General features: G+C 36.1%; 1 protein-coding gene across 2 annotated transcripts in view; it reads right to left on the bottom strand.

Moving 5' to 3' along the window:
* Wdr70 (WD repeat domain 70) overlaps positions 1-14,263 on the bottom strand; it is a 220,470-nt gene that overhangs the window by 43,306 nt on the left and 162,901 nt on the right. For both annotated transcript variants that reach the window (XM_042690611.1, XM_042690612.1), the window contains 3 exons: positions 6,282-6,381; positions 3,459-3,543; positions 2,079-2,217 (listed from right to left, as the gene is read on the bottom strand). In XM_042690611.1, coding sequence (XP_042546545.1) covers positions 2,079-2,217; positions 3,459-3,543; positions 6,282-6,381 — 324 coding nt within the window. The remainder of the gene's footprint in view (positions 1-2,078; positions 2,218-3,458; positions 3,544-6,281; positions 6,382-14,263) is intronic.

The raw sequence follows: 14,263 nt of genomic DNA, 5'->3' as shown, positions 1-14,263 counted from the left end.
CCAAGAAATGTGTTTATTTTCTTAAATTCCAAGAAGACCTAAAACTTGAGTCAACAGGTCAAAGGGCAGTTTAAAGTCCCTTTAACATAACATTCTACTATATAAACAGAAAACTATGCTGTCTGATGTTAATAACAACCGCGGATCACTACTAAATCAATGATTTAAAAGGCCTCTAAAGTGTGTGGCTCTGTCGTTATTCAAAATTATCTCTATCCATCAATTCAAATGGACCTGAAAATTTGTTTCCTGATTTTTCACACTTTGAAATATTTTATTGATACTTAATAACTGTGCATATTTATTTTAATGCAGTGTAATAATTTGGTGCATTCATATAATTTACAATGATCAAATCAGGGTAACTATCCTTTCAATGTCCTTAAACATTTGTCATTTCTTTGTGTTTGGAGCCTTCAAATACTTCTCTTCTAATTCTTTATAAAACACATAAGAAATTGTTGTAAACTATAAAAAGTACTTTTAACTCTCTTTCTTGTTTTAACCTCTGATGACACACATACATTCTTCAATATGCATTACTTGTACTTCCCACTGTACCATCCATTCATTTATGAAATATTAGGGGCTACCTATCTGCCAGGCACTATTCTAAATGCTGAGGATATAGCAGTATCCTCAAAACAACATTTTTGCCCTTGTGTGGCCTATATCCTAGTCAAAAAAGACAGATAAAAGATAAATAAGTATGCAATACATGAGGTGTAAGTGATATGGAAATATCTAGCTAGAAAAGCAACACAGGGAATAAAAATTTATCATAAATGGATTTTTCTAGAAAATAGCATATTCTTCCTTTAAATTAGTACAGAAGTCTAGCATGTATTTTAAAGTGCAATCATACTTTTATATTCCTTAATTTATTTACATCTCAACTAGGTATAATGAAAAACAACACTAGGAATAATACTGAAATGTACAGTCATTGAGCTGGAACAACCAATTATAATAATTTTACTTTTGAGATTAAAGTTGATAGAGGCAATTGTTTTTCCTTGATTCTAGTGTTTTATTTGGCTTCTGGATGCACCCCAAAAGAAGTACTAAAAGTGCCGGCACATTTCAAATTATGTCATGAGATTAAAATCTATAAAACTTTTCTATATTTAAACTGTAGCATGGTTTCAAATTTGGAGCCTACAAATTAAAACTCCATAGTAATACTAGAACATTAGAGACAAGAGCTTTTACTGGTGATTTAAAAACAGTTGTTCAACTGTCTGAATCACTTAAGTGTATAATATGTCTCAATTGTTTACAGAAAGCTGAAACAACTGGCGAGATCTATGTAAGATATTTCACTGTGTGAGATACAGGCTGTTACCAATGCATTTGACAATGAGCCAAAGAAAAGGTATACAGACATTAATTGATCTGTTTTCTTCTCAGAAAATTATAATGATTTGCCTTACACCATCTAAACAATAATACATATTTTAAAGCAATTCAGATTTCCCCGCGGGAACTTCAGCATTTTTATATTAAATCGGGCTCAAATCTCAGAACATGAATGAATGAATGAATGAATGAGGAATGAATGAGTAGAGTAAGTGGATGAATGATCAAGCGAAGGAATGCTGAGGTTTTAGTGCTCATGCAAATCAGTAATTAAAACTAAAGGCTCTGGAATGTTTGTTGTTTTTAAGATTTAGAAGTTAAATCTGAAATGCTTTACATTTCCAAATAACTAAACAGGAATTAAGTTCAGCGGAAGTTAAGCCTTACTTTAATGACTATAACTTGACAAGTAGAATTCTGTCAAAGTTTTCAAAGTTTAGGAAACTATGATACACTTCATTCTTTCACATTTGTCTCCAATGCCTGAATCCTCCCAAGCAAGCACATGCGGGATAGCACATGTGGACTAGGGGAAGGGATAGAGTGGATTATCCAGACTTCAATGTAATAAAAATTACTGTGTTGAAAAACAAGTTGCTACTGCATTGTGAGGGCCAGGATTCTATCAAAAACACAAAATCAAACCAAACAAAGCAAAAGGTGGCTAAGATGTAAACTTCATTTCCTTTTCAAGACTAGGAAGGAAAAAAGATACATACCGCATCTGTGATATCAATTTCGTACACCCTTTGGAAAGTCCTACGCTCAAAGAAAACAAGTTTGCCGCTGCCACATCCCCTTTGCACAGAGGTACCAGTGACTATGAGTTTATCATCTGGACTAAAACAGCAATCAGTCCTACAAACAAAAAAAGTCAATAAATATGTACTTATGATCCTCACAATTGTGCAGCAATAAGGAGTAAATTAAATATCACTGCACAAAGAACTAACCCCTACATAGAGCTTGTAAGTCAGATATTATTAGTAGTTTAGTTACTCTTCACGACAGTCCAGTGAGGTAGCTACTAGCCCTACTGTACTTACAAAGAAACTGAGGCAGCGAGTTTAAATAAACCTTACTTACATTTGCATAAGGAAATGGTGCAGCTAAAACTCAAATGTAGGCGATCTGACTACAGACTATGTGTTTTCTTCCACATTATGAATTTTTTTTATGCAAAGGGAGTGTGGGGAAAACTCAGTATAGATAATGTGAGTAAGCAAGTAAGTAGATGATGTGTGCACTACTTGTCTTTGCGTCTACATTAGTAGTACACAAATAGGTATTACTTAGATTTACATTAACATCTAAGTAGTAATGGCTTTGGCCATTTTCTGGAACTATTTTACTACCATTATTACTATCACTACTTCCAATAATTTCAGAGACATTAAGTCATACAAAATACTGGACCCTAACTGATGGTCCTGATTTGACAATGCTTTTGTTTTTACCAGAAGCTTGATCACTTGATTATGAATAATTTGAGATAATTATCCAAAAAAGTGATGTAGTTTGCATTACACAGAGCAGGAATGATTGCTCAAAAAATATTCATCCTCTCTAGATTCATGTTTGTCTGTTTTAATAAGACAATGCCACTGACAGTATGCTGTGTTAGAGTTGGTGCATTGTATAATACAACTTTGTTTATTTGATGCCTCCATTACCTGCATACTCTCCCTCTTGGTCATTACTTAACACAAATATGAAATTTCATTTCTACCAAAGCAGAGTTTCCCAGGTAACAATTATAGACTTAAAATTCCATCTCAGCTGCCTCAGAAAAATCTTTGAAAACTGTAGTTACCACATTGGTGGGATGGAGATAATAGTGTTTACCCATCCAGAGAAAGATAGTCTGAATAACTAAAGAACCTGTGTGTACACACATATACATATAAACATGAATGAAAGTACACATATATCATTGAGAAGTTTTTACAGTCTGACAAATTTATCTTTCAAAAAATATGTCAATTACTCTCAAATCACTTTCTATAAAACTCAAAAGACATGATATAAATTAACATTAAATCAAAAATTTTATTTTCCATTTTCCTAAGCTAATCAAATAGTTAAAATATGCAACTTACATTGGGAACATAGTAGGAAGATTTGAGGATGAAAAAAGTGGCTTATTAAATTGTCGGATATCCCATAATTTTAATGTATCATCACCTGATAGAGAAATGAGAACGAAAATAAAAAACAAAAATGTGAATTCTGAAATAAGTATTCATTTCAAAGTTAGGATTAGCTAAACTTTGTGTATAATTTTAAGTAAGGGAGAATGGAAAGCACAAAGGAAGGGAAGAGAAGTGGGAGGGGGAAAAAAGGAGGCAGGAAGGAGAGGGACTAGAAGGGAAGGGAAGGGAAAAAAGGGGAAACCAGATGCACTTAAGCAGATTTTACTTTTACTTTTAGTGTTCAGATAGCTTAAAAGCAGCAATAGTAAAAACATTAGAAAACTATATGATAATAAGTAAGCCCTCTAGAAGTTTCTTTCCAGATTGATGCAGCATCTGTGGGCTAGAAAGAACCCTGGAGAACTAACTCTAAAGCAGGATTTTAATGCAGATGGTGTTTCCCCATGGTACATTTGAAGATGGCCTGACTCCTTGAGGAGATTTAAATTTAAGAACTATCAGGAAATAGTTTTATATATACAAAAGAATTCGATGCTTCCATCAAAAAGAATGATAATGTACCATTTGTAAGGAAATGGAAAGACTTGGAAAAAATTATATTAAGAAAAGTAAGCTAGAGTCAAAGAAACATAGGTTGCAAGGTTTCTCTCATTTGTTATACCTAGAATATGCCTGTAAATCTACAAGTAAACACACTGTATGGTAAAAGACAAAAAAAAAATACACTTGGACATGATAAATCATACAGGTCTCTAGACATTCACAAGTGAGATCAAAGGATGATATTTTTAGGAGAGCATCACAAAGGCTCAGTAACTATGTGCATATGATCATAAAAATAATATTTATCAAAATGAACTCGAAGAAATGCAAGTTGCTGTTTTTGCTTTCCTCACCTTTTATTTTGTCTTGTTTGCTAATTTATCTGTTTGGGGGAGGGCAAGTGAGGCGGGCACAGAAAGGGTGGGACAAAAGGTGAACAAATGCAGCTGTGATACTAGACACTATGTTGAAAATGAACTATACAATTTGTGTGTGGGGACAGGAAGGGGTGACACCACTGTTCAAAAAGAAAAGTATTCATTATCTGACTTATATAACTGCAGCCCTGCTGTACATCACCTTACAATAACAACAAAATATATATACTTTTTTAAGTTAAAATGCTTAAATGAAAAAAAAATCAAGACTGGTAATAGTTCAATTCTCAACCAATTCTCTTCCCTTGTCTATGTGGGCAGAACTATCCATTAACAATACTGTTGTAATTCTACCTATGGTTGTCATTCTTTGTTTTGCTAGGGAACATGATTTTCCAAGCCATTTAAGGAGTAATAAATATTCTTTTAACAGACCCTTTTTAAATATATATATTTCTATAGGGCTATAAATTCCTGGCCTTTACAGAATAAAAGCCAAACTCATAAATAATGACTTTGCTAGTCTTTTCCCCCAGTGCTCACAGCTGAAACATGCTTCAGCCCCTTGGGACCAATAATAAACCTGGATCAGGTGCAATTGAGGTGAGTGGAGCATCCAATAAAAATCCCCTTTTCTTCCAAGGATCCTTATGCTAAACCAAACTTTTGGCAGGTACACTAACTACGACTGGTTGGACTTTACTACTTATACTTTACTGTGAGAACTCACTTGTAGACTGACACCCAATTACCACAAATAAATCCACAGAACTATCCTCAGCCTTTCACATACTGCATAGTTCATAAGTTGCCCTCACTATTACCCATCTCCCTCTATTAATACAAAGCTTTATCCATGTGAGAAAGATGTGGCAAAAAATTAGAAAAATCATCTATCAGCCATATGCTTGAAGATAAGTTTATAATACAACCACACAGAGTAACTTTTTAAAATAATAGCTAGGTATACAACTTAAAGAAAAACATACAACTTATGGTGGGGATAAGAGGGAAAAACTGGGAGAGAGGGAGGGAAGGAGTGACACTTCAAAAAGAAAATGTACTCATTACTCGACTTATATGACTATAACCCCTTTGCATACCACCTTTACAATAACAATCAAAAAATATTAAAGAATTACAGTGCAAAAAAATAAAAAAAGAATTATAGTGCAACAGGTTCTTCAAACCATTTAGTGGGAACACACTGAAAGAATCCAAATGGCAATCCTAACAGTGTCTTACAAAATATATCCAACCCTGGGAAGGCAAAGAATTTCCAAATATTGCTATTGCTATGTATCTTTACGATAATGAAGGTGTGGAACTATTAAAGTCCTTAGAGTAAAGAAAAGTAAAGCAAACTTCATTCCACATTGCCTGTGGAGTGCCTGACCTTGCCTACAACAAAACATGCTCTAGAGAAAATCACTGTTCCACAAATTTGTGACCATATAATAAACTAATAAACTAATTTTCAAAGGAAGCTGAAGACCCCTTGAGGATTGGAGTGGGGGGTGGGGAGGAGCTGAACTAAGTTAGTATTTGAACTGGAGGGAAAAAAAATCAATGGTCAGTAAAGGATTTTGAAACCTGGCACAGAATTATAAAATAGAAAAAGTATGAAAGAATGTAGGTGAACTACAATATTCTAAAGGAAGAAGCTAACTTTTAATAAAATAATGTTGCCAAGTTGAAACAGTATTTTAATGGAAAAAAAATCAATCTGCCGCAAGTACGTTAATAAAAGCACAATTAGTTATACCTGGCATTAGGATATTAGTGTGACACTTATTAGTTAAATATCATAATTTTATGTATAGAAACACATCAAAAAGATTGAACTTACCTCCACGAGAGGCGAGGACAGTACCATCATAGGAAAAAGCCACACAAGAAGTGTCTGTGCCTGGGTCATGAGCCTGTTTATAGTGGAACTTAGGATGAACCTATTTGCAAACACAAACCAAATGTTAACAGATCACCTGCATTCAGATGAGAATACTTCTGTGGCAAGAATATTTCACTTTACATTCGTAATTACAAATACAAACAAGCAAAGGACTAATTTTATCTGACATTAGTTTTACTTCCTTTTAAAAAAAAAATCAAAAGATTTTTTTCAAAGTATCCATTTGTCTTAATAAAGTTAAGTCATAGCATAGACTTCCTTAGCCAACCTGAAGAGACATAAACTATAACTACATTTAATCTTTAATATTATACTTATAAAATTATGAGACCATTTTCAACATTTATCTGCATGAGAAAGACAAAGTAACAAATAAACATTTTATTTAAGGCATTTTGCTAAATTTAATATATACCTAGTGGTATGTCACACGACTGTGCACATGAACTATATTTAGCATGCCTGTTTGATGATGATGATGACAACTACAGCAACGATGACAACAAGGCTTACTATGTCCTAGGTTCTATATTCTTTACTATCTTGCCTATTTAGTCCTCATGATCATTCTATAAGTTAAGTTCTACTATTATAATCCCTACTTTACAGTTTAGGAAACTGAAGCACAGAGAATTAACTACCTAATCCAAGGCCACAGAGTTTGTAAGTGGTAGAACTGAGAGTCTAAACACCAAAAGCCCATGAAAATATTGTATTACAATCTCTTTCTTACTGATCTACCTTAGTATACACTTACCTTGCAATGTCACTACTACACAGTTGATAACTTATAAAAGTAATGATATCAAAACAATCTGACCACTCAGTTACAATTGGTACAAACAAAATAGTAAATGTCAGCTATCAAAAAGAAAGGCCTATATGAACAAACATATCCGGTCCATTGAAAACTTTATCCAACTACATTGCTGCCACTAATACAGGATCCTCTGATAGTCAATCACGTGTGTGTGTTTATGTAAGTTGTTTACATACAGGTATATGTTACTCTAGATAACTGCAAACTAGTTGCTAGTCATTATCAATTTTCCTAGGGTAATTATACAGCACAGCATGGAGATACTGCTGTGGGATTATTAAATGATATTACTTGCCTTTTAGGGACTAAAAGTACATATGGGAATACAAGTCATTCAACTCTTTAACATTTTCATGATCATCAACTGGTTTCATGGGAGCTTCATTTTGACATGTCCTTATATGCATATAATGGACCTTGATCTGATTTACTCCTCCATCACTCTTATAACTTATCTCATAGCAATTTATCATTTCCAGTTCTGGAGGCTAGGAGTTCAAGGTCAGAAAAATTGTTTCGTTCTAAAAGCTATTTTCATCTTTACATGATGCTCACCCTGTGCATGGTCTCAAAACTTTTCTTTCTAATAAAAACAAATCATTTTTGTATGGCCAACTCTTAACTAATTCCATCTGCAAAGGCACTCTTCCCAAATAAGATCACATTCTGAGGAGGCAGAGACAAGGTGATGCTACTATTCTCTTTTTTAAATTTTATTTTGTTGTAAAGACGCTGTACAGAGGAGTTACAGTTACATAAGTAAGGTAATGAGTACATTTCTTGTTGAGCATTGTTACCCCTTCCCTTGTTGTTCTCCAACTATCCCTTCCCTCCCCGCGAAGTTGTAAAGTTCATTCCCGATATGCTGTCTTTGTGGGTATCACTGTTTCAATGGGTCATCTTCTGTCCTTGTTTCAGCGTTTTGTTATTCCCCTTCCCCTCCCTAAATTAGACAAATGTATATGTAAGACGCAGGATACCAAAATCAAGTACAGTGACAACAAGGGATATACCATAGGGAGAAGAACATACAAAGAAAAAGAAAATCACATAGTACATTAAAAACAACAACAAAGAAAGACCTCTTGTGTATCTTGAGGTTCATTTCACTTAGCATCATCTTATATGGTCATATGTACATAGCTTTTCTGCTAATCTGATAAAATGATCCTAGATGTATACTAATTATTGCAACTGAGGGAAACCATGGGACCTATATTTCTTTGGGTCTGGCTTACTTCATTTAATATGATTTTTACCAAGTCTTTCCATTTCCTAACAACTGGGGCGGTGTCATTCTTTCTGATGGAAGCATAGAATTCGTGTGTGTGTGTGTGTGTGTGTGTGTGTGTGCGTGCGTGCGTGTGTGTGTGTGTGTGTGTGTGTGTGTGTGTGTGTGTGTACACACCATATTTTCTTGATCCATTCATTTACTGAGGGGTATCTGGGCTTGTTCCATACCGTAGCTGGTGATCAATGGTGATTGGGTTGTGCTGGTAGTTTTAGTGGTCTTGTTTGTGATCATTTGGGTAAATGCCCAGAAGTGGGATTGCTGGGTCATAGGGGAGCTCTATGTGTAGTCCTTTGGTGAACCTCCATACTTCTTTCCAGAGTGGCTGAACAAGTTTATACTCCTACCAACAGTGCAGTAGGGTTCATGTTTGGCCCTCCAGCATCTGTTGTTATTAGAACACACCTGAGGACCAATGGAATAGAACTAAAGTCCCAGAAATGAACCCACAGACCTATAGATACCTAATCTTCAATAAAGGGAGCCAAAAAAATAGAATGGAAGAAAGACAGCCTCTTCAAACTTGGTTAAAACTAAAGCTAGCACCAGAATCAACTTCAAATGGATCAAAGACCTCAACGTAAAATCAGACACCCTGAAAACATTACAGGAAGGAATAGGAGAAACTCTAGGGCTCCTTGGCACAGGCCAAAATTTTCTTAATGAAGACTCAGAAATACAACAAATCAAAGAAAGGTTGGACAAATGAAATTGCATTAAACTACAGAGCTTCTGCATGGCAAAGGACATAGTTACTAAGATCAATAAAAGGCCCACAGACTGTGAGAAGATCTTCACTAGCTACACAACAGACAAGGGCCTCATATCTAAAATATACTTAGAACTCAAAAAATTAGCCAGACGCCAGTGGCTCATGCCTGTAAATCCTAGCTACTCGGGAGGCTAAGATCTGAGGATCGTGGTTCAAAGCCAGCCCAGGCAAGAAAGTCCATGAGACTCTTATCTCCAATAAACCACCAGAAAACTGGAAGTGGTGCTGTAGCTCAAGTGGTAGAGGGCTAGCCTTGAGCTGAAGAGCTGAGGGACAGCACCCAGGCCCAGACCCACCCAAAAAAAAAAAATCCTCCAAAAACAAATCCTCATTCTAAGAAACAACCACCTTATTAATAAGTGGGCTAAAGACTTAAAGAGAGACTTTTCTGAAGAAGAAATAAGAGTGGCCAATAGAGACATGAAAAAATGCTCAACTTCTCTAGCCATAAAAGAAATGCAAATCTAAACAACATTGAGATTCCACCTCACCCCAGTGATGCTACTATTCTAAATGTCCCAGGTTGTCGGCAGGTCATCACAAAGTAGACAAGAACAGCAGAATCTCACACTTCTACTACTGGTAAGAAAACACTGCTATATTCCAATTTCTGAACTTCTAAATAATCTAAGTCTTTTATGATGGTACCAAAGGTGAATGAATTTCCATCTACCACCTGCTAGATCCTAATAACAGTTTGCTGCACTAGCATGAGTCAAGAAGGATAAACCTTAAAGTGACCAAAATAAGTAGAAACCATAGAATAAAAGAGTTTGAAAGCACCTAACATAATGGTAGGAATTAAAATTAGTACAACCACTATGGAAATCAGTATGGCAATCCTTGAAAAACTAAGCAGAGTGACCCTATAATCTACTTATACTACTCTTGAGCACTTACCTGAAAGACTGCATGTCAAGATACAACAAAGATACCTGCAGACACATGTTCATCACAGCACTGGTCACAACAGCCAAATTATGAAATAGCCCAGATGCCTCTTAACGGATGAATAGATAAAAAAGAATGTGGCATTTATATCCAATGGATTTTAGGTAACCATCAACAAGAATGGAATTATGTCATTTGTAGAGAAATGGGTAGATATGGAAAATATTATACTGAGCAAAGTACATCAGGCTTAGAAAGATAAAGGCATATGTTCTTTCTTTCTTTTTTTTTTTTTTGTCGGTCGTGGGGCTTGAACTCCGGGCCTGGGCGCTGTCCCTCAGCTCTTCAGCTCAAGGCTAGCGCTCTACCATTTGAGCTACAGCGCCACTTCCGGTTTTCTGGTGGTTTATTGGAGTAGGAGTCTCATGGTCTTTCCTGCCCGGGCTGGCTTTGAACCGCGATCCTCAGATCTCAGCCTCCTGAGTAGCTAGGATTACAGGCGTGAGCCACCAGCGCCCAGCCACATGTTCTTTCTTATATGGGGATCTTAGCTCTGAAATACAAGTTCCCATAAAATCACATTTAAAGGTATAATCTTACATTGTCAATTTAGTGAACTTTATGAACAATTAACAGTTTAACAAAATGAATACCATAAGCTGAAGCAAGATTGTAAGGAGAGTGAGTAGTAAAAGGGGATAGAGAATGAAAAATGAAATGGGACAAATACAGCAAGAAGAGTTGATGTACATATGTGACAAAGGAAGTGGAAAATGTGAAATGAGTAGAGAGAGAGAACAAAGAGGAAGAATGATTAAAAGAGTGATTCAGAACAGGAAGAGCTGGACATATATATGGATATCTTAAACTGTAACCTGGTACAACCTTTTGAAATTCAGAAAAATTTTATTTAATTATAAAAAGATGTTAAGTGCAGAAATTTAAAAGTATTTATTAGAATGAAAATAAAGAAAAATTAATAGAAAAAATATAGCCCTAGAGCCAGGACAATCTGGCCTAAAATTTTAGCTTACTGCCTTTAAGTTTGAACCTGTATAGGCTGAATAATATTTGTATCTCCAGTTTATTAATCTTTAAAATAACAAGCCTTACACCCTTCTCACTCTATTTCTTCTTAACTCATAAAAAGACCAGTTACACTCAATATGTTATCTTTCTGCCTTGTATTAATGCCACAAGGTTATGAAATCTATTATAGTGGGTACCTCCATTCAGAAAGGTGCTAAAGTTGCAACTATAATACCAAAACAAAAATCTGACAGAAGATGAAGCAAGCACTAGGCTATCTACAAACTGCATGAACTAGTATTTGATCATTCTCTTAAATCTATTCCCAAGACCCCTTATTGGATGGGAAATATCTTTCTAACTTGGAATCTATTTTCAAGTTTAGTTATAGGCAAGCAGTTCTAATTAGTTCTATATTTTCAAGTTAGAGATTGTCTATGTAAAATTTGGGGTATAGAAAGATCCTGGAACTTAGCATTGGTCCAAGTGCTACAGATTTTACCAGAGGTAAACTGAGTGGAAGGAATGTCTTCATAGATGCAATACTTTAAGTACTTAAAATGTACTATGAAGCCGGGCACCAGTGGCTCACACCTATAATCCTAGCTACTCAGGAGGCTGAGATCTGAGGATCGTGGTTCAAAGCCAGCCCAGGCAAGAAAGTCCATGAGACTCTTATCTCCAATAAACCTCTAGAAAACTGGAAGTGGCACTGTGGCTCAAGTGGTAGAGTGCTTGCCTTGGGCTGAAGAGCTGAGGGATAGCACCCAAGCCCAGAGTTCAAGCCCCATGACCAAAAAAAAAAAAAAAACAAGTACTATGAAAAAGAGCATTATCTACCAGACTACACAGTCAGTTGGTAAATAGAATAATTATGAATGGAGAGTAGTTCTCATTGTAGACAGAAGAAAGGTATAAATGGAAAAGGAGAGGGTAAAGTGCAAGCTTGATTATTGAGGGGCAGGTATTGTGGCATTTATAAAGTGTAAGCTTGATTACTGAGGGGCAGGTATTGTGGCATTATTTTTAAACATTTAGACACATCTTGAAATAAATATATATATTTCAGTATTCGAATTTGAACTAATACTTCATGCCTGCTAGACAAGGGCTCTACTACTTGAGTTACACATCTAGCTCTTTTTTGATCTAGTTATTTTTGAGATAGGGCCTCATTTTTTTCTTGGGCTGGAATGGACCACATTCTTGCTATTTACACGTCTCTCTATACCTGGGATAAAAAGGCACATGGCACCATACCCAGATTTTTCTATTGAGATGAGTTTTACAAACTTTTTTTTTCCTAGGCTGGCCTGGTACCATGATCCTCCTGATTTCAGTCTCCCAAGTAGCTAGGATGACAGATATGTGCCACATTTCCCAGATACTGTTTGAGATGGAGTCTTGTGAATTTTAGGGGAGAAGGAGTTTAGTGGTAGCTCCCCTCTGCAGCCCAGGGCCAGTCACAGAGCTAGGTAAGTAATATCCTCTGAAATTATGGGGTCTGAAGTAATAAAAGCCAGCCAGAATGTTAACTATTAGTTACAAAAAGCTACAATTACTGTAATAACTGCCTAAATCAAACAAGTATACAGAGGGGCTTGATGCACAGAAAGCTACAGAGATAGCAGAAAGAACATGGCATTCCTTGTGTGTGGGGAGAGGCGGGAAGGCAGGAAGGGGGACACAGAACAACAGGCTACCAACAAGATAATACATACAGCCAAAAAGAGAAATGAAGGGAAAAACAGGAGGTCAAGGATAGACACCCCAATAAGAAGTCAAGATCCCTTGCTCAGTTTCCAATCAAATGAGTCCTGATGACAGAGGCAGTCTAATTCCTGAAAGAATTGTGGAGCAGAATACATTGTGATGATTCCTCTGGTCCCTTATTGACTAATATAGGCTTAATTAAACATTAGTCACAATTGTAGTTGGAGCATATTAATAAATATTTAGAGTGACTTAGGCTCAATGGCTTCCTATTGACTTGGCCAAAGCTTTCTTAAGAGTTACACCAAAGTCTGAGATTCTTCTTAGCCTCCCTTCATCTCTCTTTCTCTTCCTTCTCTCTTTCTTAAGGGTGAGACTTGAAGCTGATACTTACAGAGAAATCAGCCTCCTGGCCCTCTATCCATTTTTCCTTTACTGGCAGTTGACAATAAATTTCTTACATGTCTAATGTAATGGTGCCTTGGCATCTACTTCTCTATAACACAAAACAGCAGATAAGACTCAAGAAAAGATCAATAAAGGCATATGCATTGCGCTGCTTTTGCAACACAGTAAGTAAAGAAAGAAGGAAAGAAAGAAGGAAGAAAGGAAGGAAGGAAGGAAGGAAGGAAGGGAGGGAGGGAGGGAGGGAGGGAGGGAGGGAGGGAGGGAGGGAGGGAGGGAGGAAGAAAGGAAGGAAGGAAGGAAGGAAGGGAGGGAGGGAGGGAGGGAGGGAGGGAGGGAGGGAAGCATGTGCTAGCTGCCTGGATGATCAGAAGCAAGTACTCATGCATCCCTTTAGCATCAGCTGACATATGAGAGAGGTCATCCAAGACCATTCAGCTCCACTGTGTTGTTAGTTAACTGTAGATGCAGCACAGAGCTCAGCAGAAGTAAGCCAAGCCAATCAAAACCAAAAGTACTCCATCATACTACTGAGTTAACTGGCTTGAAGAACCAAGAAAAATAATGTTTGTCATTTATATCACTAAATTTTAGGATCATTTGTTATATTGCAAAAGTTAACTAGTTCAACCGAAAAGAATGCTTATTCTTTGTCCTCTTCCTAACATTCTATTAAATGATATCCATCACAAAATAGTCCTGTGATCATGCAACTCATATTTATTCTACTTTGCCATGTTTCATGCTTTGTAATTTCTGCAAACCTCTCTTGCCTTGTTGCACTTACCAATAGAATAAGAATTCTCTACAGCCATAAATTTTTAAAATTCATGCTATGGCTGGCTTTAAATAATCATTGTCCCTAGGAAATTGTTTCCAATGAGCAACTATTTCTTCCATGTATTCTTTGACACCAAATAATAGGATGATTCCAGTAGGTAATATAAAGATGAGAGAAATGCTTAAGAGATAGCTCATTCTTAAGTGATAGCTCATTC

Source organism: Dipodomys spectabilis, unplaced genomic scaffold (genome assembly GCF_019054845.1).
Source record: "Dipodomys spectabilis isolate Male_0828 unplaced genomic scaffold, ASM1905484v1 ptg000138l, whole genome shotgun sequence".
NCBI classification, from domain to species: Eukaryota; Metazoa; Chordata; class Mammalia; order Rodentia; family Heteromyidae; genus Dipodomys; species Dipodomys spectabilis.
Note: the sequence above shows the minus strand (reverse complement) of the source record. Positions and strands in the feature narration are given on the sequence as shown.